Source organism: Idiotropiscis lumnitzeri, chromosome 8, assembly GCF_059441095.1.
Source record: "Idiotropiscis lumnitzeri isolate Australia: NSW breed Sydney's pygmy pipehorse chromosome 8, RoL_Ilum_1.0, whole genome shotgun sequence".
Taxonomy (NCBI): Eukaryota; Metazoa; Chordata; class Actinopteri; order Syngnathiformes; family Syngnathidae; genus Idiotropiscis; species Idiotropiscis lumnitzeri.
Genome location: NC_142398.1, coordinates 18,195,637 through 18,221,280, shown reverse-complemented (window position 1 = coordinate 18,221,280; position 25,644 = coordinate 18,195,637). Strand labels below are relative to the sequence as shown.

Here is a 25,644-nt window from a genome sequence, read left to right as displayed (position 1 = left end):
CCGATCTGGAAAAGAAAAAAAAACTTTTTTGTATCGAAGGAATCAACAGCCGCCATCTTGTTGTGGCTCGGAATAGGGATTTCGGTCCAACACTGGGTTTAACGTTGAACTCGAGCATGCTTGCCGCGGTATGACAGCATCCTCCCCCTGAAAATGAAATCCTAACATCGACTCGGAGACATTTTGTGCGGAAAAAAAGGGGAAATTGGATCGGTGGTCGTCGGATAGAAACGCTCGGTATATCCGATTTCCCCTTCAGAGTGCGGCGATTGAGCCCTGTCGCCGTTCGGGAGCAGCATTGTTTACCGTTCGCAAGCTGGGATCGGACCGTGGCTTTCGAAGTGAATTGCAAATTCCCCCTCATTTTCGTGCAGCCGTGCATTTTTGTGGAGCTTCTAGCTTTTTTTGCATGAAGAAATTTGACGTCACGCAAAATGGGTACTTTGAACATCTAGAATTTACGACCTTTTCATCGGAATGCAGCAGTTCACCTGATTTCATTGGATTGACGTCTTGAAGTTCGATCTTTTCATGGGGAATCTTTTAATTGGGGTTATTTAATGCTAATAATGTGGGTGTTGGGTGTTGGATTATCATGGGGTGAATGGCGGTGGCGGAGCGGGGCGCTATTGCATCTCTTTTGAAGACACCGACTCGCACAGCACGGAGGAGCTAACTAACGCTAGCTGTTAACTTAGCTGATAGCTGGCGTCCACGCTAGCTGTTAGTCAGTTAGCTAACGTTAGCAGGCTGTCAACTCGCTAATGTGCTAGCCGGAAAGCCTCGGGCTTGAGCGACCAACTTGCTTGTCACACAATAATTGCGCTTCTCGTCGAAACTGACCAGTGGGAGAAGCTAACCATGGCTGAAAACCTGCTGGACGTCGGACCTCCGAGCTCGAAGCGGCCGAAACTGAATTCACCTGCCCTGTCGGCGTCTGATGGACCAGGTAAAGGCCTCGCAAACGTTCCTGTTGAAATGCCATGACCGTTATTAATTGTTTGGAACCACTGCCTTTTGGTCACACGCTTGTGGCTTGGGTTAAATGTTGACAGGCCGTGCATGTGTTCTGGAATGCTTGGTAGTAACGCTCACGCCTGTCGTTTACAGCATTAACGCATGACTACCTGGCGACAGTTTAATTGCAGATATTTAGTATGGGTGTTGTCCATGCACAACCACCTGCAGTTTACACGGTGTAATGTATCGTACCTGTGAGCATTTCTACGCAAATAATATAAACGCAACACGTGTTTTTGTTAAAAAAAACATCTTGAACTGCGTGTATGTCTCTCAAAGAATGTTAACTGATCTTGCTGAATCTGTGTTAGGCACTTCTCCTGAGCCGAGATAAGTTTTACTGCATTGTGAAGGACAGGAGATCCTGGGGCATTAAAAAAAAAAAAAACAGAGTATCATCTGTGACCATAATTTGCCTCACGCAGTGCAATACGTTCATTGCACAGGTGTGCCTTTGGCTGCTCATAATAGACGCTTCCTCTAAAATGTTGCAGGTTTTTTTTTTTACTTCAGAGAAATAGGCCTTTGGTGTGCATGTGTATTTGGTCTTTAAGATCATACAAAGAATGGTGGCCAAACAGAAATTATGTGTGTGTAGGAAATTATAACGTATTGCGCCGTATAGGACAAGCATGCAATATGGCTATTTACTAGAATCATTGCGATAATTAACATGTACTTAAAAAAAATTAACATTTTGTCATCTAATGAAACAATCTTTTTCGTGCAGGCAAATAAGCAGGCGCTATGCGTTTTTACTTAATTGATTTTAATTCCCCTTGATAATGTTCAACAATAGGGTGGCAATGCTCATTAAAGTTTGCATCTGATTGATGTCTTTGCGATATTCATACTGCACAGGCCGTTATCGCGATCTGATTATTTGATGGGTATGTTGAGCAGTCCTAAATAAACCTCTTATCAATTTGACACACCACAATGAAGAGTGCTGTTAACAAGCTTGCCAAATTCGAATGATTAAAAATAAATCATAAAAAAAGATGTAAAATACGACTTCTTTAACTGCTGTCATGACAATCTGAATATTAATATGCTTTCTTTTTTTCAATGACTAAATTCTAATGGCACGGTATGTTAGAATTAAAAACCCTAAAAAAATTATCGAAAACAATGTACAGCAAACCTCCATCTCTAATGCGCTCCAGACCCACCTGCATTATGCGAAAATCAGCAATATAGATTGACACAAACATTATTTTTATAGTTTTACTCCTCCTACCTGGTTCAAACAAATTTAAACTTATTGAATCACACTTCTTAAATTTTTGGCACCTGTTCTCACTTTAGTTTACTGATAGTTATTTTTTTTTCTTCTTCAGCTCAATGCAACTATGAAAAGTAAAATGAAATGGTCACTATAAAGATAAAATACATGCATTTTTAAACAATCTTTGTAGTCGGACTGGTCTATATGGATGAAACATTTTCAAAAGTACAAGTACCGTATTTTCACGAACATAAGGCACTCCGCATTAAAAGGCGCTGTATCAGTTACGGGTGCTATTTCTATATTGAACACAAACAAAAGGCTCACCGTATTATTGGACGCAGGCATGGCAAAACATACGCCAATTTATAACATAGACGCTAAAACGTGCACTAGCATACATGCTGGTGTATGTTTTTAAAAATGCAATTGGAGCAAAACTGAGTTTGGTTGTACTTTTTTTGTGGAAGCATAACCGTTGCGAACAAATACCCTCTTGGAGCACATACTTTACAGTCGACCATCCGCCTAAGGGCTACTTCATCTTTTTAGCTGGCTCATTACGTCGTAGGACATTTTTTACTTGCCTGTGAATGCGGCGTTGAGAGTGTCGGAGATGGTTAACACGGGTGCGAGCACGTCCTTTACGTCTACACCACATATCCATTGGATGGTTGGTTGATTGTTATAATGCACAATATACTCTTATTGCAAAGGTTATTTATTTCGAAGAAGTAAATGTTAAGCCACACTTTAATTCAGTGTGCATATGCCACTCAAGGTTCACAAAAATGCTTCGTCTGCACTGAAAACAAGATTGTGTGTCCTAAATTTCTTCTTGGGTGCTTGTAATTATTATTTGGAATGCAGTTTTCTTTTGATATTGATCGTGTCTATTGCAATTTATATTGATATAGAATTTTTGCCCAGCCCTAAATTTGTCTCTTTGAGATCCCTTTTTGGTCTATATGATCACGTTAATGGCTAAGCTTAGATTTGTAAGAAACCGTTCGGACTTCAATCTATAGATCTGTCTTTTGTTTGTTTTGTTTTTTTTCAGTCAAGCCTTTATTCTGGGAAGAGCAAACCCTGTCCCCTCTCCACGCCATCTGTTGCCATGTTGGTTCCCTCAGACTTAGTCCCTTTACGCCCGCCCCGCCGCGAGTTTACGGGTTTCCCAAAATGTCCATTGGCCTGATAAACCAGATGTTCTGTCATATTCTGGACATTATTTGGTAGTTGGGATAGTTGTAAACTAAGTTGACGTAAAATTTCGTTAATGGCTGAATATAAAAAAAAAATTAGGAGAAAGACGATATACATTTGAAGGAGAAAGGATAGAGAGGAACATTATAGAGTCGTTTGGAGGCCAGGACTTATAGTGTCTATGTCAATCAAATGATAGTGCTGGATTGTATGTCCTAAAATTCATATCACGGTTTGAATTTAATCACTTCATGGTCACTGTATGCAAAGGTGCCATGTCTTCTGAGGTGTCTATAATTTGTTGCAGGCAATGCCATTTTTTCTATTGTAACCACGGTTACACGGTCATTTTGGCATTTTAATTAGGGGTGTCCTGATCCGATATTTGTATCAGATTGCGGTCCGATATCAGCGCAAAAAACTGTATTGGATTTTATCGGTCTACCGCCAAAATCTCAGATATGAGCACTCATAGACAAGCTTTCCATTCAATAATCCGCTCCTGGTCTTGTATCCAGCCGGATCAAGCATGCAGAGCCCACGTGATAAATCACTTTAGTAAAGTAGCGAATGGCGATGATGTCACCATATCATTTTTTTAATAGATATTGAAGTTTACGGTTTAAAAAAAAATTCTAATCCCGAGCAAATTTCCCCATTGTGGGACTAATAAAGGACATCTTATCTTATGCATTTCTGTCATTCACTTGAATGAGAGTCGTAGCAAAGGCTCCCTCCGTGATGACCCGCAGGACAGTCGTGGGTCCGCCTCAGGAGCGGAGGCCGCCGCCGGCGTCGGATGCAGGCTAATACCGCGCCTTCATTCAATGTTCAAACAATTTAAGTGTAGTAGAGGTAAGATCTTAAGCCCGAGCTTCGGGCCCAAAATTATTATGTTTGAACCAGGCTTCTCTCTTGATAACGTATTTTTTTTAATTAAATAAACATTTATATATTATGTTTACTAAAACAATGTATGGCTCTTTTTAATGTTCCCCTCCGCATCCATTACATATTTTTGAGCTGGTATTTCAGTATGGAGCAGCTAGAAGTTAAGGATAAACTCAAGACAAGGGAATTGAAAAGACAAACATGCACCGGTAATGCACGGCTTGGGACACACGCGTGCGTGCTTTACGCAGCGCTCAATGCCAGATGTTCCAGAGGACCAGAGCTGAGACTGAACTCCCACACGTAACGCACTTTACTCCAAAGCGCACCCCCTGGACCATCTTCCTCAGCAGGTCTGACTTCTGCAAACAGCAGCTGGTCCAGAAACATGTTTGAATGGATTCATCCTTGCGCGCTGTCTCCAGCGGAGGATTTTTAAAGTCTGTTTGCTCACCAATGAAGTAAAAAATTCAGGTTCGGGCTCAAACCTGCAAATGAAGTTAATTGCTCGGGCCGGGTCAATCTTTAAAACCCGCTGGCCTGGTTTGGGTCGGGCTGGATTTTTATTTTTGTCCCGTCAACTTTGAAGTGTAATAAAAAAACACTCATTTGAAGTGCATGCAAACAATACTATATTCTATTCTAGTCTATTTATTGTCACAGTCTATTCATATTTTACTCTCCCGATAATCATTTGAGTGAAACGGCACATAAAACCCATTCAAAAATACTTCTATTATAAACTGTCTCATTAGACCTGAATTTGGTGAAATTCAAAATTTAATTTTGAAACCTATGTGTAACGTTGCAAGTGTGATAATGACAAATGTGCTAATCTGCATTGGAAATGAGTGGAGCAGAACCAAAATAGCAATTTCCGAGTGTCTCCTAGTGAGACTGCTGTCCCCCCTTCTCCTCAAGCTGCATGTGGTGCTACCCAACCAAAACATTGCTTTGCATTTTTGGTTCACAGCCAAAGAGCCTGCAGGCAAGCTTTCAGAGTGTGTGTATCTCTGTTCCGAAATGAATGCTGTGCCAGGCATCCATGTGTCTGCTGGTTTCAAGGGGAACGGCTGAGACGAATGAATGAGCAAAAAGACGGTCGTCCCTTAAGTCTTAAACGAGCTTCGCCCACAATCAGCAAGACTTTATTTAGAGAAGTTAGTATGCAAATTGTCCTTATTAAATTCTGGACTCTTCCCTGAATATCAATGAACACAGTTAGTAGTGCCAGATGGGAGGACCATTAAGTAATATTCTGTTGTCTCCCATAGTCACATGATAAGATAGTTTAGGTTGTTACAAATTGCGGCAGAGAAAAATGACAGTTCCGGTAACGTATAGTCAGGGGGTGCACATACAGTAAGTGGTGCGCATGCGCACAGAAAATTTAAATCTGCATTTTAGTTGAAGTCTCCTCTTTGTGTTTACTTTTTTTTTTTGCTGTCTAATACTGTCGATGAGTTCTTGTATTACTTTTGACCATCTGTCTTAAGGCTACTTCATCGTTTTAGCTGACTCGTTATGTCATGGGACATTTCTTAAAATGCGAAGATGAGAGGGTTGGAACTAGCGAGTCCTTTACCTCGACATCACTTATCCAACTGAATTCATTTGATCGTGTTAGTATGCACTAACACGTTTTTCCTAGATTTTGAACCATGCGGCTAATAGAAAGGTGCAGCTTTTCTGTAGATTTTTTCCCCACCGGTAGGGGGGCTCTATAGTTCCGAAATTACGACAATTAGATTACAAGAGTTGCACATTTATTTGAACGAGTTTAATGTCAAGCCACACTTGGATTCAGCGGATGAATGCCACACATGGGCGCGCTCATGTGCATGCGCTCACTACTTCGGTGGTTTGGAGCGTCGTCTTTGCTACATTGAATAAATTGCCATTTCTCCCCAGACACGTGGGATTCTTAATTTCCAGATCTATGAAACCATTTTAATAATGCAAAATATATCGATTTAGAATAATTTTATATTGATTGGTTGGCATTTCAGCATGTATGTTTCTTATTCAATTTGTGCAACTGAATAACACCGATAATTCTAATAAAGTTCTCTCTCTTTCTATTCAAGATCTTGGATCACTGTCTTGGGATGATTTGGAAAATGACCTTCCAGATGAGTTAATTCCCAATGGTGGCCTAATGGGCGGGATGCCTACAAATGGTGGAACAACACCCGGGTCTGGTGGGCCTGGTGGTACTGTGGTCCCAGATGCCGCCGCCAAACACAAGCAGCTCTCAGAGCTTCTACGAGCTGGTAGCACCTCCACGATGACCGGTGTAGGACTGAGCTCCGGTAGCCCTCAACCTGGAAGCATGGGGCCTCAGCTTGGCACCCCTTTGGGTAAGAGTCCCCTAGGCCAAGGCTCACCCAACAATCACCCATCTCCTCAAGCCCAAAAAGCAGGAACACCAACAGGAGGCGCAGGGCAGAACAACAACAGTGCTTCAACAATGAGTCTGAATAACCCAGGCTTCAATCAGGCCTTGATGAATAATAGCCAGGGTCATCCTGGGCTGTTGGCGCAGAGTGGGCAGCCCCAACCTGGGCAGGTCATGAACGGCGGACTTGGGCCTGGTGCTGGAAGAGGGCGAGGGGCAGGGGTAGTTGGCATGCAGTACCAGGGCCAATCGATGCAAGGAGCTGCGTCAGGTGCAAGCAGTGCTTTGGCAGACACGCTCACCCAGGGAGGACAGCAGATGGGTGCACATGCTACGCTCAGTGCAGCGCAGCAAGCAAGCAACATTAATAAGGTAAGTTTAAGTTGCAGCCCCTACCTACTTCATAAGCATTTGAATGCCTTTCTGGGAATATGAATGCATTTTTTTTATCCAGAGTTCACCTAGGGTCCTTCCTGAACTAATTAATAACGAAGGCCCGGTTCTTAGTTTTGATTTTTAATGTGCTTCAACTAAGTGCAAAATATGAACTTTGACTCGCAAATTGTGAGGCAAAATGTTCTCATTTTGTGCATTGCATTGGGATGAGCCGAAATGTTCAGCTTTTGTGAAATCTATTCTGAGTGCAAGTCCTACATGCCAATGATGTTGTGAAGTTGTGCTGCCAATACATGCATGGTAGTTGAAGTAGAGAAATCTATTTTGCTGGGTTATTGGCGTTATTGCTGCAAAATTAGTCGTATTAATACTAATCTTTTGGCGCCTTTTCAGATGGGCCTTGGTAGCAACGGGGGTCCGTTTGTGACTCAATCCTATGGACAGAGTGCTGCAGGACCTGGCCAGCAGCTCAACCCTCAGCAGCAGCAGCTCCAGAACAAGTCCGCCCTTGCCAACAATCTACCACCTTTCCCGAATGAACTCAAGGGGGCAGCTGTGAACAGTGTGCCAAACATGGTTTGTGCATGTCACATATTGTGACATAACCTTTGCATATACAAGGGTTAGGAGGAATGATTGTTTGATGAATTGCAATGTGGAAGTAAACCTCTAAATCAATGAATACATTTAATGTTGGGAAATTGACTGTGTTGTAGTGGCAATTAAATATATTAAAACATGTTTTATTTTGCATTTTTTGCTGGCCTCGAGCCAAAACCTCTTATGTCGCAGTTTGCTAAATCTAATGATTTTTTTTCACAAATCTATACTTCCACACATGTGAAAACTGGCCCACCCATTAGGCGAGAGAGGCAACTGCCACTTTGTCTTGAGTCCATCAATAGCATCATGTTGTGACGCAAAACCTAAAGCAGCTGAACTAGAGAATATGATTGCATTTGTCTCAGGTTTGCACTGTAATAAAATAAAAAAAAATTAAAACACTACATCAGTACATTGAATAATTGATTTCAATCATCCACACCACTGATATGTCTTGTCTATCTATCACCCATGCAGCAGCCACAGCAACAGGCAGCCATGTTGCCACTGGCCGGCGGTGGGGGCGTGGCAGTGCCTTCAGCAGGACCGACAGCCGACCCAGAGAAGCGCAAGTTGATTCAGCAGCAGCTGGTCCTGCTGCTGCATGCACACAAGTGCCAGCGGAGGGAGCAGGCCAATGGTGAGGTGCGGGCCTGTGCACTACCTCACTGTCGCACCATGAAGAACGTCCTCAACCACATGACCCACTGTCAGGCTGGGAAATCATGCCAGGGTACGTTTGGAATATTTAGGACCGACTGTGTTTATTAAGCACTTTTTGTCAACTATATTTACTGCGCAAGCGATGGTCATAGGCACGGCAGATTCAATGGCGTCAGTGTACATTTGCGTTCCAACCATATTGCACCTCAGTGTCTGTGGGCAGAGCAGCCTACTGTCGAAAAGTCGAATCAGCAGCTACTGATTGCTTCCTAGGGTTAACGTCACAATAAAAGACGTTGATGCCTGTGTCCATGTCCATGAGTACTTCTGAGGCTTAACAGTTGGCATCGCGGTGCAGAAAACAGAAAAATGAATGGCACTTGATACCACAGACTCTTGCTGCACACATTGAAGGATCTGAGGAAGCTCAGGAAATCCAGTCTACTCATTCCCATCTTGTAAACGGCATCCATGCTGTTGCTGAATCCAGTGTGTTGTAGTCTGTGTGCTTTGGCCGGGTCCAACCACAACACAGTTGTCATCTGTTCTCTGTTCTCATGAGCTTCTTTAAGCTGTGCGACTACACTTGTGTGATCCGGGCATCCCAGGGCTGCAGGGATCTGACCCTTCTGGACAGAGGGGTTTTTGTAACTCTGAGTCTCCAAGAGATGATGCTGAAAAATGCATGCCCTTCTCTCTCTCTCCCTCTCTCTCTCTCTCTGTCTCTCTCTCTCTCTCTCTCGTCCATACCTTATGTTTCCCCTCTGCTCTGCGAAGGGTTTTCCGCAGCCTGTTTTGCAGTTCTAATGAATCTTTCTCCTTATCAGTCGACTTGTTGGACTGTTTCTTGTGACGGTACAAAGCTCCTGGCACTGTTGGTATAATTTGGCGGCCCTGCAGTTCCTGTTTTTTGGGGTAGTCTCTGTGTTTTCCTTCTCAGTCTGGCCAAATCTCTTGGAGGACCAATTTAAGATGAGGATGGTGGTCAGTGTTCTGAGTCAACTGTCAAACTCTCTCCCGCGTTTTTTTTTAAAGATGTGTTCTGGTCAGGCCTAATGGTCACTTACTTATCCTCAATTAATATCAATACCGCAAAAGAAAGGGAGATTTTTCAGTATTTCTGCAGTTTGAATATATTCCCCGGTTCCGTCATTACTTGAGTATGAACCCTGCTCCTTGTATCGTTTCTCTGCAGTGGCTCACTGTGCATCGTCCAGACAGATAATCTCCCACTGGAAAAATTGCACACGGCATGACTGTCCGGTCTGCCTGCCGCTGAAAAACGCCAGTGACAAGCGCACACAGCAACGTAAGTTCAACTAACAGACTCCATTGATGTCAAGAATTTTCAGATTTTTACATTTATTGGCTTGACAAGTGTTTGTGCTCGGCCTGAATGTTGATTATTATTACTTAGGTTAAAACTGTTTGCGAACGTTAACAACCTTGAACAAACACTGATGAAAAGCGTTTGCTACGTGCGCGCACACAAACACACACACATTTTTTTATATCACAAAAACCTTGTATTTAATGGGTATCTAGACTTCTATTCACTGACTTTCAAAATAATCACATGCCAAATGCTCACATATGCTGTATTCCTCACTGAATGCTGCGTCTTCTTTCCAGCCATGCTGAGTTCCCCCAATACCAGTCTCCAGAATCCCATGTCTACAGGTGGTGTAGGCCAGTCTAGCGCCCCTTCTATCAATACCTCAACCCCCATCGACCCCAGCTCCATGCAGAGAGCCTTCGCAGCACTTGGACTGCCTTATGGTTGCCAAGCCACTGGGCAGGCCCAGTCCCAGCAGGCTTCAGGTCCCGGGCAGCCTACAGGTGCACCGAATGTTCAGGCCCAGCAACAACTTCCCCAACAGATGCGATCCATCAATGCACTTGGTAAAGTCAGACAATGTTGTTTTGTCAAGATTTGGTACTGGCAGTCTTTCCCGGTTGTGCTGACTTAATAATTTAGCACTGATATTTGTACATGGCTCGCCAAGTTCAACAATGGATTACGCAATCGGGGAACTGACGCGTACTAAAAAAAAATGTCATTACAGGTAACCAGATGGCCCTTACAGGTGCTGCAATGGGTGTGACCACTTCAGAACAGACCAACCTGCATACGGACTCTCTTCCCAATACACTCAACACTAACAAGTCAGTAGTTTTGCTTGTCGACTGCAGCTGCTTGACACATTCATGATATTAAACCCTTGTCAGTTAAAAAAATAAATAATAATAACAATATTGGTTTCTACCATCTTTAGTCAGCTGTTGTCAGATGGGTCAGCTGTCGGCTCATTGGGCAACCTACCCACAGCAGCACCCATCTCCGCCACTGGGACCAGGAAAGCATGGCATGAGCATGTCACCCAGGACTTGCGCAATCACCTCGTACACAAACTGTAAGTGTATATCTTTACCGAAGGTGGCATTTCTGTGACAGTGTCTTAGTTGTGTTACAGTAAGTCACCAGGATACATCAAAATATTTGTTGTTGTTGTTGGTATACTGTTGGATGTCCAAATCCCAATTCCAATCAAGTTGGAATGTTGTGTAAAATGTAAATCAAGTACAAGGATCTGCTAATCCTTTTCAACATACATTAGATTGAATACACTACAAAGACAAAATATTTAATGTTGAAAGTCCAAGTAATATTAAAGCCTAGTATTCCTAAAAAAATAGTCATTTTTTTTGTTCAACTACATGTTTATATTTGCTGTCAAAATGTTTTATTTAATATCGAATTAGGACTGTAATTTTTTCTGGACAGTTTTTGAAAGTGACACCGTTGCTATTTTTAGACATTTTCGAATACCGTATAACCGTAATCCCGCTCAACCCTAGTGGTGAGCTGTAACCATTTCTTGGCTGTTGCTTGGATGCATTTTAAATTCATTGTTCTTAATTCCCATGTTCCACTGCAGAGTGCAAGCCATCTTCCCTACCCCTGACCCAGCAGCATTGAAGGACAGACGGATGGAGAACCTGGTTGCTTATGCGAGAAAGGTGGAGGGGGACATGTACGAGTCAGCGAATAGCCGGGTAGGTGCCTAAATTAACCACCTATCTGCCGAAACGCACTAATTACTGATTTATTCTGCCTCATAATCACCGAACTAACTAGTCTAACATGATATTAATGCTACCTTCTGCATAGAATGAATACTATCACTTCCTTGCGGAAAAAATCTATAAGATCCAAAAAGAACTGGAAGAGAAGAGGCGCTCACGACTACAGAAACAGATCATCAATCAGGCACCCATGGCTGCCCAGGGTGCCCAGCAACCTGGTCTCCCACAGCCGAACGCGTTGGGCACCAGACCACAGAGTGAGTATGAAATATTACAGGATTAATGCAGGGATGCCGACTGTTTCGATCTGACCGTATTTTGTTACGGACCATTCCCATATGCTGTTTTGCTGAGGTTGAAAATGTTCTTGAAATGACGATACCACAGAAAACGGATAATTATTTAATTGCTTGGGTCCCATATTGAACTTCAAGTGACTTTCGGCACAGCGGGATGACTTTAGGAATCTGATAATGCCACTGCTCTAGTACTTTTATTGAGAGCAAATGCTGTAATCGATGAGACTGACCAACAAAGAATGCCTAAATTTGTCTTGTTGCACCACCTCAGTAAAAAAAAAAAACTGTCAGCAATTTTGTGCGCAATTTTAAAATAATATCTTGATTGTGTCTTTTTTGTTGTTTAGATGGACCTAATCCTCTGCCTAACATGCCAAATCAAATCATGAACCGCATGCAGGTTTCACAAGGTGCGTCTTGCTTTTTTGGGCATGCACCTGATGTTGCAATTACATTTAATTCAAAAGTCAATTAAACAGTTTTCCGTTTCCTTAATATAAAGATGCACCGTTTTTTTTACACTGCTTCAGAGTGCCGATTGCTAAGTATTGTTTGCCCTCTATCCTCCAGGAATCAATCAATTTAATCACATGGCTCTGCCCAACGCTCAGATGCCTCAGACGACGATGGGGGCTCGCGCTGCCTCCCCAATGAACCACCCACAGCAAATAAATATGAGCTCTGTTCCAGCGGTGAGGACGGCCGGGAAAAGGGGATATCTTTTGAGTTTGAAGACACATCCGCCACTAGTGAACTTTAGTGTTTCAGAGTGATTGTATTTGTGTATTCCTGTGTTTAAATAGATGAAACACTTTCAAATAAGGTCAACTTAATGATTATTTAAACAAGGGGGGCTTAAACACATTCTTGTTTATGTCAACCTTCAAACCACCAACAACAACAAAAGTGAAAGGGGCACACAAATTTTTTTTCCCAAGTTTTCAAGGTAACTTAGGGCGAGGTGTATAATATTTCATTTGCATGTAGTGAAAGAATTTAAATATTTCTGGCATTAATAAAAGAAGCAAACGACACAGGAACACGCCTGCGTTCCCATACAGACAGAAAACGACTCTCTTTTATCTCTGACAACATTCTTAACATAAACTATCTTCTTTGATGTAGCCCTTTTCATCTTTTCATGACTGATCGGAATGCTCTAAATGCTGTCACAATTGTGACCAGACTTCTTCCATCAGCTCAAAAGCTCAATCAGCAATCTGTCCATGATCAGTTTTGTTGATGGTCAGCCCAGTGTCTTGTAGCAGAGAGGTGCTCTCATTTTACGTCATCTCATGGAGTCTCCTCTCCTCTCAAAATTCTCCAACTAATAACAGCGGGAACGGGCTAGAGGAAAAAAAAAAACGTGGGAAGACTCTGTATAAGGTAAAAAAAAAAAATTATGTATAAAAAGTTAACTTTCTTCTCTAATTATAAAAATTGGTTGACCAACGTTAACACTTTTGGAATCTCAAAATGCAGTAAAACTTGATGTATTCAGGTCAGTTGCTAAAGCCAATAGTAACAAAGTATGCCTTTTAGACTGTTACAATTAAATCTAGTATAATATTTACATTGAATCAAAGTAACAGGACAAATTTCGATTGTGGCTCTTCTGAATTTCCTTCTTAGTGAAAATACTTTGATATCTCTTTGTTCTTATTTGAGTGGAAGTTCAGTAATGGTAATGCTGTTGATGTTATTATAATCATTATTATTATTACTACTACTATAATTGATAGATGAATGCTTTATCGTCAGATACAATGTCCGAAATTAAAACAGCAGCACAGTCATGGACAAGCAATTCATTGGACATCACAAACGCAATACATAAACATTAACAAATAACAAAGACTGTTAACTCTCAGTCAGGCATCATTGATTTTGTGTGATTGTATGAGTGTTTTAAATATTTTTACATTTTTACTCTTTTTTTGGGGGGGTTAACCCAGTAACATCGCGATGACGTTTTGGAAAAGTTGCTGCATTTTTCTTGACAACAGTCACAAAAATAGACTGAATTCCAGAAGGGACTAGGAAACAGCATTACGCACACATCCTTGCATAGTGTTTTGCATTCCTCCATTATCACTGTTTGTTGTTATTTAACTTCTATCTTTGTGATGCAAATGATCTTAACCTGGAAAAAAAAATCTTCTTGGGGTCTTAATAGTGTTGTCTGCTTTTGCTGTCCAGGTGGGAATGTCACCGTCCCGGATGCCTCAAGCCCAGGGTATGATAGCCAGTCACAACAGTGGCAATATGGTGGGCCAGACAGCCAGCCAGGGACAGTTTATGGCTCAGACTCAGTTCCCTCCAGGATCTACTGCTGTCTCTGCAACAGGGGCAATGAATGTCACATTGGCAGCTGGGATGGGTCAGCCACCAGCACAGGCTGCTGTTACTCAGGTGAGGCTTAAATGAGTGCAAATTCCACTTCAAATTCCAACTCTCTCATCAAAAAGTTGGCATGTGTTTTAAGTATTTTAAATTGAGGGGTGGGAAACAACAATTAGAAAAAAAAAAAAAAACATACACGCATAACCATGCTATAAGCTAAAGCTCATGTCACCATCTTTCTCTTTCTTTCTCTTTTTTTCCGTTTTAGTTTAAAATGGCTTATCTTAACTAGAATTTCATGTCAAATTATGGTCAATTATTGCCCCATTTGCTCCTGTAAACAGTAAGTCCTTTTTGTTGCTGCCATACAACATAATGGGAATTTGGGGGCCAGTCTGAGCTCTGATTCTAACGCACGCAAATCCCATCTGAGTATAAATCGCAGGAACTCTGGTAGATTATTTTCCAAAATTGTTCATCTGTATGTGTCATTGTGCATTTATTTCTGCAATCTTTATATTACGACATTGTGGCTTGCCTGCATTCCTCTCCGGATATTGCTCATGCATTTCACATTAAGATATGTAGAATTATAATTTTGAGACCCTGATTTTGTATTCTTTTTTACCGTCACAGCATTGAGAATCCAATTCAAGCATTTATAAAGCTGAGCCCTTGTCCAAGGATTTTGTTGTTGAGGCTGAAGATTGCAGTTGGTTTTCAAATCACTGTATTTATTTTATAGTTGGGCATCAGTATTTCTCTTTAACCAATCATACTACTCACTAATTCATTAATTGTATTTGACTTGTTCCCATTCCAAGGTGTTTTCGAAGCCAAAATCTGGTGCTGGTGTCGTGGTGCGGTGATTGTCTGTCTGATCTTCTAACTTGGTTTGTCTGCTTATCGTGTGTGCTTGTCCGCCTTCCGTTTGTGTGTGTGTGTGCGCGCGTGCGTGTGTGTGTCTTCTCCAGCAGCAACAGCAGCAGAGTGCTAACCTCCCCATGAATGCACTTGGTCCCTCGCTGGGCCCTCAGCTAGCCTCTTCCCAAACCCCCTTGCACTCAACTCCTCCGCCTGCGGCCTCCTCCGCCTCCACGGCTGGGGCGGGCACTAACCTGCCCCTCCCCCAGTCCTCCAGCCGTAGTGCCACTCCCACCTTGTCAGGCCTTGCGTCTGTCCAAGGTGCCACCCCACCCTGCCCTACTACTCAGCCCCAAACACAAGTGGAGATCCCCTCGTCAGCACAGACGCAGCCCTTGCCTCAGCCCCCTACCACACCGGTGAGCCTGAGCTCCTCCGCATGCCCTCCACTCTGACCCCTGCAAACTCGCTGTCATGTGCCAACCCGTCCCATCGTCTTCACCTCGCTGTCTGATATTTGCATTTCACCAGTCTCTGTAGCATCCATGAAACCTGAATTGTTGTACTTTTTTATTTATTTTTTAGGGGAACCGTGAATTTCATATGGGAGGCGTTTATCTGTGCTGTACATTCAGCTATGCATGTAACTACTCAGTTGATCTACTGTGTGTGCATCACAGCTTTAGTTTTCTTTCTTTGCCTTACAGCTGTCTCAGCCTGGGCCGAGTCTGGATAACCGTGTGCCCACGCCGGCCTCGGCTGCTAGTGCTGACCTGCACTTACAGCACGTTGCAGCTGACCTGCCTGTCAAGGAAGTCAAAACAGAGGCACACCATGACAAACTTGAGTTTGAGGCCGCTGGCGGCAAAGCTGAACCTAAAATGGAGGTGGGTTGAAGTTGTATTCCTCTCAAGTTGCAGGCTGTTAGAGATGCTTATTTTATCTCTGCATATTTTACATTAAAAGGAGCAAAAAAAAAATATGTTACTGGGCTTTTTGACTTTGTTGTGCGTCTATGTAGACTGACGAAGACTCAAGTTCTTCAGTGGTGAAGAAAGAGGAGCCAGAGGTAAAGCAGGAGCCAATGGAGGTAGAAGAGAAAAAGGTGGAACTAAAGTCAGATCCCAAAGAAGAGGAAATGGAAGGAACCAACAGAACATCATCCTCTTCGCCCTCTCGGAAGAAAGGTTAGTCGGTGAAACCGAGCCATGACTAAGACGAAGACAGTCTTTTCAGACCAAAAGTAACTCGACAATTTTTTTATTTTGAACTTCTCATCTTTCAGTCTTTAAGCCCGAGGAGTTGCGCCAGGCTCTGATGCCGACTTTGGAATCCCTCTACAGACAGGATTCAGAGTCGCTGCCCTTCAGACAGCCAGTTGACCCGATGCTTCTGTGTATTCCAGTAGGTAGCACATGAAAACACGCTTCAAACTGTAAACGTAAACCTTTGAAAATGCGTGCTCACTATCTTGAAATGTTTTAGAGATGGGCATAATAATCAAACAATATTGTCCATCATGTGGAATTTGATCATTCTACAATTGTATAAACATACATACCGTACACTGACAGCAATTGCATCTTAATGGGCATATGCGAGAATGGACATGGATGGAATTCTGAAAAGAAAAGCGCTCTATCAGCCATGCCGAAATTGAGTGAGCAAATGACTGCAAAACACACAATGATGTATTCGAAGCATTACAATAAACCTTATAAACAAACATACGCAGACTATACCGAGAGAAAGTGCACCTTAATGGACATATTAAACATTTTATTCCTGATAAGAGGGCATTTTGTGTCATGTCGTCTGCCGTCGTATGTTGGAGCGGAGTGTTGGTGATAACTAGGAATCGTTTGTGCTCATAGCCTGTCACCTTGGCTGCCTGATATGCGCCGTGTCTCTGATGTTTGACCACAGACGTGATAGTCTGCGCACGACCCGAGCAATGACAAATCAAAACCCATCCTCTTTTCAAACGATTTGAAAATGGCAGCGCAGTGCAAAGTTGTCAGCGGTCACATATGAGGATGAGTAACGGCTGCATGTGGCCAGATGTTGCGTCTTCAGATTGTATGAATGAAGCTGAAGACAGATTAAATACTCTTGTTCCTGATTTTTTTCTTTGATGAGGCGGTGTCGCAGCCTGTAATGCCGTCTGACACTTGACAATTTTTTAAATCGGCAAACATTATGTCAGTAACGGGTATAATCTAGTTTTCTTGTGTTACCATGTATCACTGCTCTGCTGTGTATCCCAAAACTTGTCCCTTTCTCTCTGCAGGACTACTTTGACATAGTGAAGAACCCAATAGATCTGTCCACAATAAAACGCAAACTGGACACGGGCCAGTACCAGGATCCATGGCAATACGTTGATGATGTCTGGCTGATGTTCAACAACGCGTGGCTGTACAACCGCAAAACATCCCGCGTGTACAAGTGTTGCTCCAAGCTGGCCGAGGTTTTCGAGGCCGAGATTGACCCCGTCATGCAAAGTCTGGGCTACTGCTGTGGGAGGAAGGTATGGTGTCGAAGGAATACTGTATGCTATTATGACACATACTTTAAATATAAGGCACACAAGCATTTCAAAATTAACATTATTGTATGTTTGTTACATTAAATCAGGAACTTTTTTTCCCCCGTTTTTGTGCAGTTTGAGTTTTCCCCCCAAACCCTCTGTTGTTATGGGAAACAGCTCTGCACCATCCCAACTGGAGGCACCTACTACAGTTACCAGAACAGGTACTCATCAGTCCATTTTTGTGTTGTGACATACTAAAAATACCCATCTTTTGAATCACACCTCAAAACCTTACGCAGTCTGTGACCCCATCATGTTTCAAACAAGACAACCACAGTGATCAGAGCATCCCGAAAGGTTCGATTTGCTTCACATTTGTAGGCAGACCACATTGCACTATTGGGAACAACTCACAGGATTCTGCAGCTTCCGTGGCAAATAATAGACTGCCCCCCCACCAAAAGAAACCCCCCACCAAAATAACTTTCATTCCTTTTTAGCCTATCCATCTCACCCAGTTTCTGGTTGTTTGAGCCATGTTCCTTTGCACCCCCTGCAGTATCAACCCTGTAATGACACTGTCATTTTCTGCTGTGACTGCGAGTTGAACGGAGTGCAGCAGGAATAACATGACGCATTCCTAAAAAGCTTTTCTCACATAACGCAAATTTACATGCTCACAAGAAATTGTACAACTGCCTGCTCAATGCGAAATGTTCCTTCACCCAGGTACCATTTTTGTGAGAAGTGCTTCAATGAGATTCAGGGAGAGAGTGTGACGTTAGGAGACGATCCAGCACAACCACAGACGTAAGTAATCAGGCTAATGACAAACATGCAGGTGATTCTGCAGCTATTATGAAACAATGTGTAATTCACACTCATGGTGTTGGAATTGTTGTGTCCCTGATATTGTCATGGTCACGGAATTGCGCTTTGATGCCTGTAATTACGGCACGAGCTTGTACTTTTATCATACTCGGTCAAAGTTTTCAGGGATGGTGAATGAAGAGCATTGCAAGAATGTATTCAACATTTTCTCACCTCTTTTCTTCTCTCCCATTTTCTGTACATTCCCCATCAGGATGATATCAAAAGACCAGTTTGAAAAGAAGAAAAATGACGTCCTGGAACCTGAGCCGTAAGTAGACATAAACCCACACACCTTTTAGTGAGGGAAGCCATTTTATGCTGATATTGCCATTTTACTTTTCTTTAACTTAGTTGCCTCAACTTTGTGACTGCACCCTCTGATGAAACCCCCCCACCCCCTATTTGTCAATAATAAAAAAAAAAAAAAATTACCTGACCAGTTATCAATGTTTGCAAGCCTTGCTGTCATTTCTGTTGTCATAGTAAATCTGTCATATGTTTGCTTCTCTTTAGGTTTGTTGAATGTAAAGATTGCGGACGGAAGATGCACCAGATCTGTGTCTTGCACTATGAGGTTATTTGGCCATCTGGGTGAGAAAGCAATCCCGTCCGAAATTGGCAAGATTGTAAATGTCTCTTCCGCGCAATGAATGAGTATTGAATGTAAACCTCACGATCGACAGATTCATCTGTGACAACTGCTTGAAGAAGTGTGGAAAAACACGGAAGGACAACAAGTTCTCCGCGAAAAGTTGGTACCGTTTTCTCATAATTACCTGTCTTGATGCGTCATGGTTTATTAAGGCATGATGGGAACCACTCGGTTCTGTTATGCATTTGTTTTTTATGAGTGAGTTGTGTGCAGAATCCTTTTAACGAGTTGTTGAGAATATCACAATTTTCCTTTCAAAATTTCTAATGCATTGTCCTTGTGTGTACTGCAGGGCTACAGTCAACACGACTAGGAATGTATATAGAGGATCGTGTGAATAAATTCTTGAAGAGACAGAACCACCCGGAAGCTGGAGAAGTGTTTGTGCGAGTGGTTGCAAGCTCTGACAAAACGGTGGAGGTTAAACAAGGCATGAAAACAAGGTGAGAGCTCTACTGACCAAACAAATGTCAAATCAGCAGTTTTTTTGCGGTACATTTTCTACAACCACTGGCAAAGAATTATGGAATCACCACTCCCGGAGGATAATCATTCAAATTTACGTTTTTAGGCTTTTAACCTCTGGCAATTTCATGCCAACATAATTGAAAGCATCCATGTTTGAAACTTAATTTTGCTTTCAAGATATTTTGTGGGTCTAGTTCATTATTACATGCAAAACGTATTGGAAAATAAGATACACGTACGTGACACGATGTACATTTCCCACTTGTACTTTCATCTCGCCCATTCAAATAATTTGTTTTCCTGATTTTAGGTTTGTGGATACAGGTGAGATGCCCGAGACCTTTCCCTATAGAACCAAAGCACTTTTTGCCTTTGAAGAGATTGATGGCGTCGACGTGTGCTTCTTCGGCATGCATGTTCAGGAGTACGGCTCTGAATGCCCGTTCCCCAACACTAGGTCTGTACATGTATTTATTCTGCATACGGAGTACATGCCCTCTGCAGTTGCAGGGGGACTGCTTTGGTGTGGATTAATAATCTCTGATTCCTTATCTTCACAGGCGAGTCTACATATCATACCTTGACAGTATTCACTTCTTCAAACCTCGAGTTTTAAGAACAGCGGTGTACCATGAGATCCTTATCGGCTATCTCGAATATGCCAAGAAACTCGGGTAATTGTCACAATACATGTATTTTTTGTTCACTTCACAAGCAGTTCTCAAGTCTAACCTTCTTCTCTTCGTGAAGCTATGCTCAAGGCCACATTTGGGCATGTCCGCCAAGTGAGGGGGATGACTACATCTTCCACTGTCATCCTCCCGAGCAGAAGATCCCCAAACCTAAGAGGCTTCAGGACTGGTATCGGAAGATGCTGGACAAGGCCTTTGGTGAAAGAATCTTGCATGACTATAAGGTAAGCTTAACGACTACAACAATAAATAAGTATATTAAAAAAAAAATGAATAAGCCGTAACAACATAACGTTTTACGTGTTAACTAGTAACAGAGAAACACAGGTGAATATTCGACATGCAAAAAGGAGTCCTAATCAATTTCTATAACTTAGTTTTGCCACTATTTGCAGCAGGGCATGTTTCCTATACCACACACACATGTTCAAGGACGTTTCACATTGCTTGACCAATTGCTTGTTTTTTTTTTTTTGTGTGTACAAACATTTCAACACAGAATACACAATAAATGACTTGTGCTTTTTGTCTTCCACTCAGGATATCTTCAAACAGGCAACTGAAGACCGTCTAACCAGCGCCAATGAGCTGCCCTATTTTGAAGGAGATTTCTGGCCCAATGTTCTGGAAGAGAGTATCAAGGAGCTCGAACAGGAGGAGGAGGAGAGAAAGAAGGAGGAGAACACAGCCGCCTCTGAAACTCCAGAGGTGTGGCTATAGTCTTAAACTTGCACATTGTATTATTTTATTCTAGAGTAAATGTCATCGGTTTAAAGATTCTTGATTTACATCGAAGGGATTTTGTATTTAATGTCACTGTGTATTACTCGCAGGGCACCCCAAGTGACAGTAAAAATGCTAAGAAGAAAAACAACAAGAAGACCAATAAAAACAAAAGCAGCTTGAGTCGAGCTAACAAGAAGAAGCCTGGAATGCCGAATGTGGCAAACGATTTGTCCCAGAAGCTCTATGCTACCATGGAGAAGCACAAAGAGGTGAGACTCATTTACAGCTAACGTACAAAACTGTTTTGAACCGAGATCATATCAGCAATTATGCACCTGCACCCGGAAGTCATTTGATTCTTTGTAACTGTTTCTTTGACTGCTCTAGGTGTTCTTCGTCATCCACCTCCACTCCGGCCCCATGGTCAACACTTTGCCCCCCATTATCGACCCTGACCCCTTGCTCTCCTGTGACCTGATGGATGGCCGAGATGCTTTCCTGACTTTGGCCAGAGACAAACATTGGGAGTTCAGCTCTCTCAGGAGGTGCAAGTGGAGCACAATGTGCATGCTCGTTGAACTGCACAACCAAGGACAGGACCGCTTTGTGTACACTTGCAATGAGTGCAAGCATCATGTCGAGACCCGGTGGCACTGCACAGTGTGCGAGGTCTGTATTTTTCCCTGTAGTTCTTTTTATATACTTAAAGTGGATATCACTTGTAGTTATGAAAATAAATTCTGAAGGTTTATAATGCACAGTCATGGTATTTATCTTGTCCCTATCTTCCATTTCACAGGACTTTGACCTTTGTATTAATTGTTATAACGCAAAGGGCCATGAGCACCAGATGGTGAAATGGGGTCTCGGCCTGGATGATGACAACAGCCAGAGTGGCGAGGCCTCAAAGAGCCCACAGGAAAGCCGGCGTTTGAGCATCCAGCGGTGCATCCAGTCTCTCGTCCACGCTTGTCAGTGTCGCAACGCCAACTGCTCATTGCCGTCCTGCCAGAAGATGAAGCGAGTGGTTCAGCACACCAAGTGTTGCAAGCGGAAAACAAACGGTGGCTGTCCTGTGTGCAAGCAGCTTATTGCGTTATGCTGTTACCATGCAAAGAACTGTCAGGAGAATAAGTGTCCGGTGCCATTCTGCCCGAATATCAAGCACAAGCTTCGCCAGCAGCAGTTGCAACACAGGCTCCAGCAGGCTCACTTGATGAGGAGAAGAATGGCTACCATGCAAGGCCGAACCATGCCGCTACCGTCCCCGCCGGCTTCAGCTGCTCCGACAACGCCCACTTCCCATACCCAGCCCAACACACCCCAGACTCCGCAGCAGTCGTTGTCCAGTCAACCTCAGACCCCCAACTCTGCAGGTGTCATGTCCCCCTCGTTCCCCACTGCACCTCGCAATGGACAGGCTCAAGCAGCTGTACCCCAAGGTAAGCCGGGGCCCCAAGCCTCCCCTCTGCATCAGCAACCGTCCCCTGTTCCACAACCGCCTCAGCCACAACAGATGCAGCAGCAGCCTCCACTTGCTGCGGTCAAGATGGCGCGCCACATTGAGTTGATGGCACAGGCCCAACAGAACCAGCAGAACTATCTGGTCAACATGAACGGTTTGCCCATGAACCCCCAACAGCCACAGCAGCGTATGACGGGACCAATGCAACCACCCATGCAGATGGTACCAGGGCCTCGGGGACCACAGGTCATGCAACCAAACATGGCCCCAGGTCAATGGCCTGGACCAGCAGGGCCCATGCAGGCTGCACAGACTCAACAGCAAGGCCTTGTCCAAGGCCAGAACCCTCCACAGGCCATGACCATGCAGCGAGCCATGATGCCCCCAGGACAGCAACCTCCGGGCCAGAGGATGCTCATTCCACAGCAGCCTGGTGCAAGGCCACAGGCACCACAGAGACCCGGTGCGATAGCCCCTAATGCCCTTCAGGATCTCCTCCGTACCCTCAAGTCTCCCAGCTCACCTCAGCAGCAGCAGCAAGTCCTCAACATCCTCAAATCAAACCCTCAGCTGATGGCTGCTTTCATTAAACAACGAACAGCCAAGTACCACGCCAACCAACCACAGCAGCAGGCGGCTCAGCAGCCCGGGTTGCCGTCCATGCAGACCATGGCCATGCCAGGAGGTACTGTGCAGAGGATGCCATTGCAGCAGGCGCAACAGCCTCCCGCTCAGGGTTTGGCAGCGATGGGGGCTCAAGGGCAGCTGATGAACGCAGCACATAACACCAATCCGCAAATTCAAGAGCTCTATCGTCGGCAACTCTTAAGACAACAGCAGCAACAACAACAGCAACAGCAGCAGCAACAGCAGCAACAGGGAGTGATGCCTCAGGGACACCCGGGCCAGTTCCCTGCCCAGACCCAGGGCGCAGCAACGACGTACTCACAGCTCCGCATGCAACAACAACAGATGCAAGCCATGCAAGTAGGCGCAGGAGCAACTGGGGGGCCAATGGGCCAACTACCACCCATGGCACAGATGGCTCAGCCCGGCATGGGAATGGACCCTGCTCAGAAAATGCTGCATCAACGTATGCTGCAGCAGCAGCAGCAGCAACAACAACAACAGCAGCAGCAGCAACAACAGCCGCAGCAGCAGCCGCAGCAGCATCTTCCTCAGCAGCAGGCCGTCCTCAAGCAGCAGATGACTTCTCCCGCCCAGCCCAGCCCAATGAGCCCCCAGACCCACCTGCTTGCCGGCCAGCCCACACTAGCCACCAGTCTCAGCAACCAAGTCCGCTCGCCTGCGCCCGTTCAGTCCCCATGTCCACCCTCGCAGCCGCCACCACATTCCAGTCCCTCGCCGCAGATCCAGAACCAGCCCCAGCCCTCACCGCAGCACCCGCCTCCACCCCACTCCAGTTCTCCTCACCATGGACTTGGGGGCCCACTCTCGGGGTCCATGGAACAGGGGCACCTGGGGACACCAGAACAAAGCGCCATGCTGCCCCAGCTTAACCCTCCTAACAGAGGGGTGCTTAATAGCGACTTGAGCATGGTGGGAGATGCTACAGGAGATACTCTAGAGAAGTTTGTGGAGGGATTGTAGCATTTCTTCTGGGAAATGAAGAACTACCGCGTCTCAGTACCTGAGACCCCTCCTAAATTCTTCCTAATTTCCCTCAGACTCTTTATCTAAGAGGGCTTTGTTTGTTCTTTCTACTATTGAGATCTTTTTTGTACCTGTATAAAACGAACTGTTGTAAAAACAAAAAAGATAATTTGGTAGCGGAAAAGAAAATGAAAGTCCAACACCCCGTGGGAATTAAATATTCCTTAGTTCAGGATTTTTTTTCTTCCTGAAAATGTAATGGGGTTTGCAATTCGCTTCTTAAAATGCAATTTAAGTCACAAAGAATATATTTTTTGGTTGAGACCAAATGTGTTCAATACTCAATTTATTTTTGTTTGGTTTTGGTGTGATTTCATACCATCCTCATTTATTTTTTTTTTAAGAAAATGTACAATTGCATTATATTATTCATATCTTTTGTACCATTAGAAAGGAAAAAAAAGCAAAAAAAAAAAAAAAATTGTGTTTAAGTTTGGGCGCTGGGCCAGGTCTTTGTTCTGTTCTCAAGCTGTTGTTCCTGGCATTTGTGGTTATGCGTTATACCATTGCTCCAAGATAATGTGCTGAGAGACTGAGACCTATCTCTTCTCTGTGTGTATGAAGAGCACTCAGTTGTATTAAAATAGGAAATGGACTGTGGCAGGTTGTTTATACAGTCATGTATACACGTGCACATGAAGACACAGACGCAAACCTCACGCTCGCTGAAAAAAAAAATCACAGAGCCTGCCGGTTTCACATATCCCCTAAAGCTAAGATTTACAGCCAACATCTCAGATGCCTGGAAGTTGGAAACACTTGTTTTCCGGGTGTAAAAAAATTGTTACTTTGACTCAAAAAGTTCATGCTTTCTCCCCCGCATTGAAATATTCTCAACTGTAACGATAGTGGGAGACCAGTGTCCTAAAATGAGGTGCAATGATCATCCACCCTTTAAATTATACACTAAATTGCGTGTGAATAATGGAAGCTTCATCAAGATTCTCTTGGAGTCATAAAGGCTCATTCCTCTTACGCAAAAACTTGAACGGGTGGGAAGAGTTTGCTTTTTCTCCTATTGTAAATCCACGTATTAAGCAAAATACTATAAATATAAGAGAGAACGAAAACACTGTACAAACTGGTAAAAGGCTCATTTCTTACTTCTATACCATATTGTTAAATAAACTGCAACAGATGAACTACAGAACTGTTGACCAAATCATGAAGTATCGCTCTTATTCCGATTGTAACAGCCTCACGTGTGGTTAAAGGATGACGGGCGCTGATCTTCAATCGCTTTATTCCCACAAGCGTTGACAGAATGCGCATTCATTCGAGAATTGCTATCATCCACAGCTAACGCCCGGTCACTCCACATGGCGCACACAAACATCTCACTTGAGCTGTCTTCTTTAAGACATCATTGCCACGCTCGCTTTACAAACAAAAAAAAATGTTAAGTGAAGTGGGACGTCGAGCATGGCTCACTGCAACTACACTGGACCCCTTACATTATGGCAGATTGAGGTGTGTTGGGGGGGGCGGGATCTGCGAAAAAGCGAGTCCGCAAATACTGAGTCGCGGGTAGATGGGGTTTTCTGCATTTACCAAGAGCGCTGC

At 43.7% G+C, this 25,644-nt stretch overlaps 1 protein-coding gene across 3 annotated transcripts; it reads left to right on the top strand.

The window, feature by feature from the left end:
* The first annotated feature begins 30 nt into the window (after positions 1-30).
* Positions 31-24,681, top strand: crebbpa (CREB binding lysine acetyltransferase a). 3 transcript variants are annotated; one of them, XM_088303064.1, is made up of 31 exons: positions 31-949; positions 6,433-7,115; positions 7,533-7,715; positions 8,220-8,475; positions 9,601-9,714; positions 10,038-10,307; positions 10,472-10,571; positions 10,682-10,819; positions 11,345-11,462; positions 11,578-11,749; positions 12,139-12,201; positions 12,362-12,483; positions 13,991-14,203; positions 15,112-15,417; positions 15,706-15,885; positions 16,020-16,185; positions 16,284-16,402; positions 17,289-17,528; positions 17,664-17,752; positions 18,261-18,341; positions 18,616-18,672; positions 18,918-18,995; positions 19,088-19,155; positions 19,349-19,499; positions 19,835-19,981; positions 20,085-20,198; positions 20,275-20,440; positions 20,757-20,924; positions 21,050-21,211; positions 21,330-21,611; positions 21,742-24,681. In XM_088303064.1, exons 1-31 carry the CDS (start codon positions 862-864, stop codon positions 24,016-24,018), a joined length of 7,371 nt encoding a protein of 2,456 aa, XP_088159190.1. In that variant the 5' UTR covers positions 31-861; the 3' UTR covers positions 24,019-24,681. The 3 variants fall into 3 exon arrangements, with proteins under 3 accessions (XP_088159190.1, XP_088159189.1, XP_088159191.1); XM_088303063.1 differs by having other exon boundaries at positions 15,109-15,417; XM_088303065.1 differs by lacking the exon at positions 15,112-15,417.
* Positions 24,682-25,644: the final 963 nt, after the last annotated feature.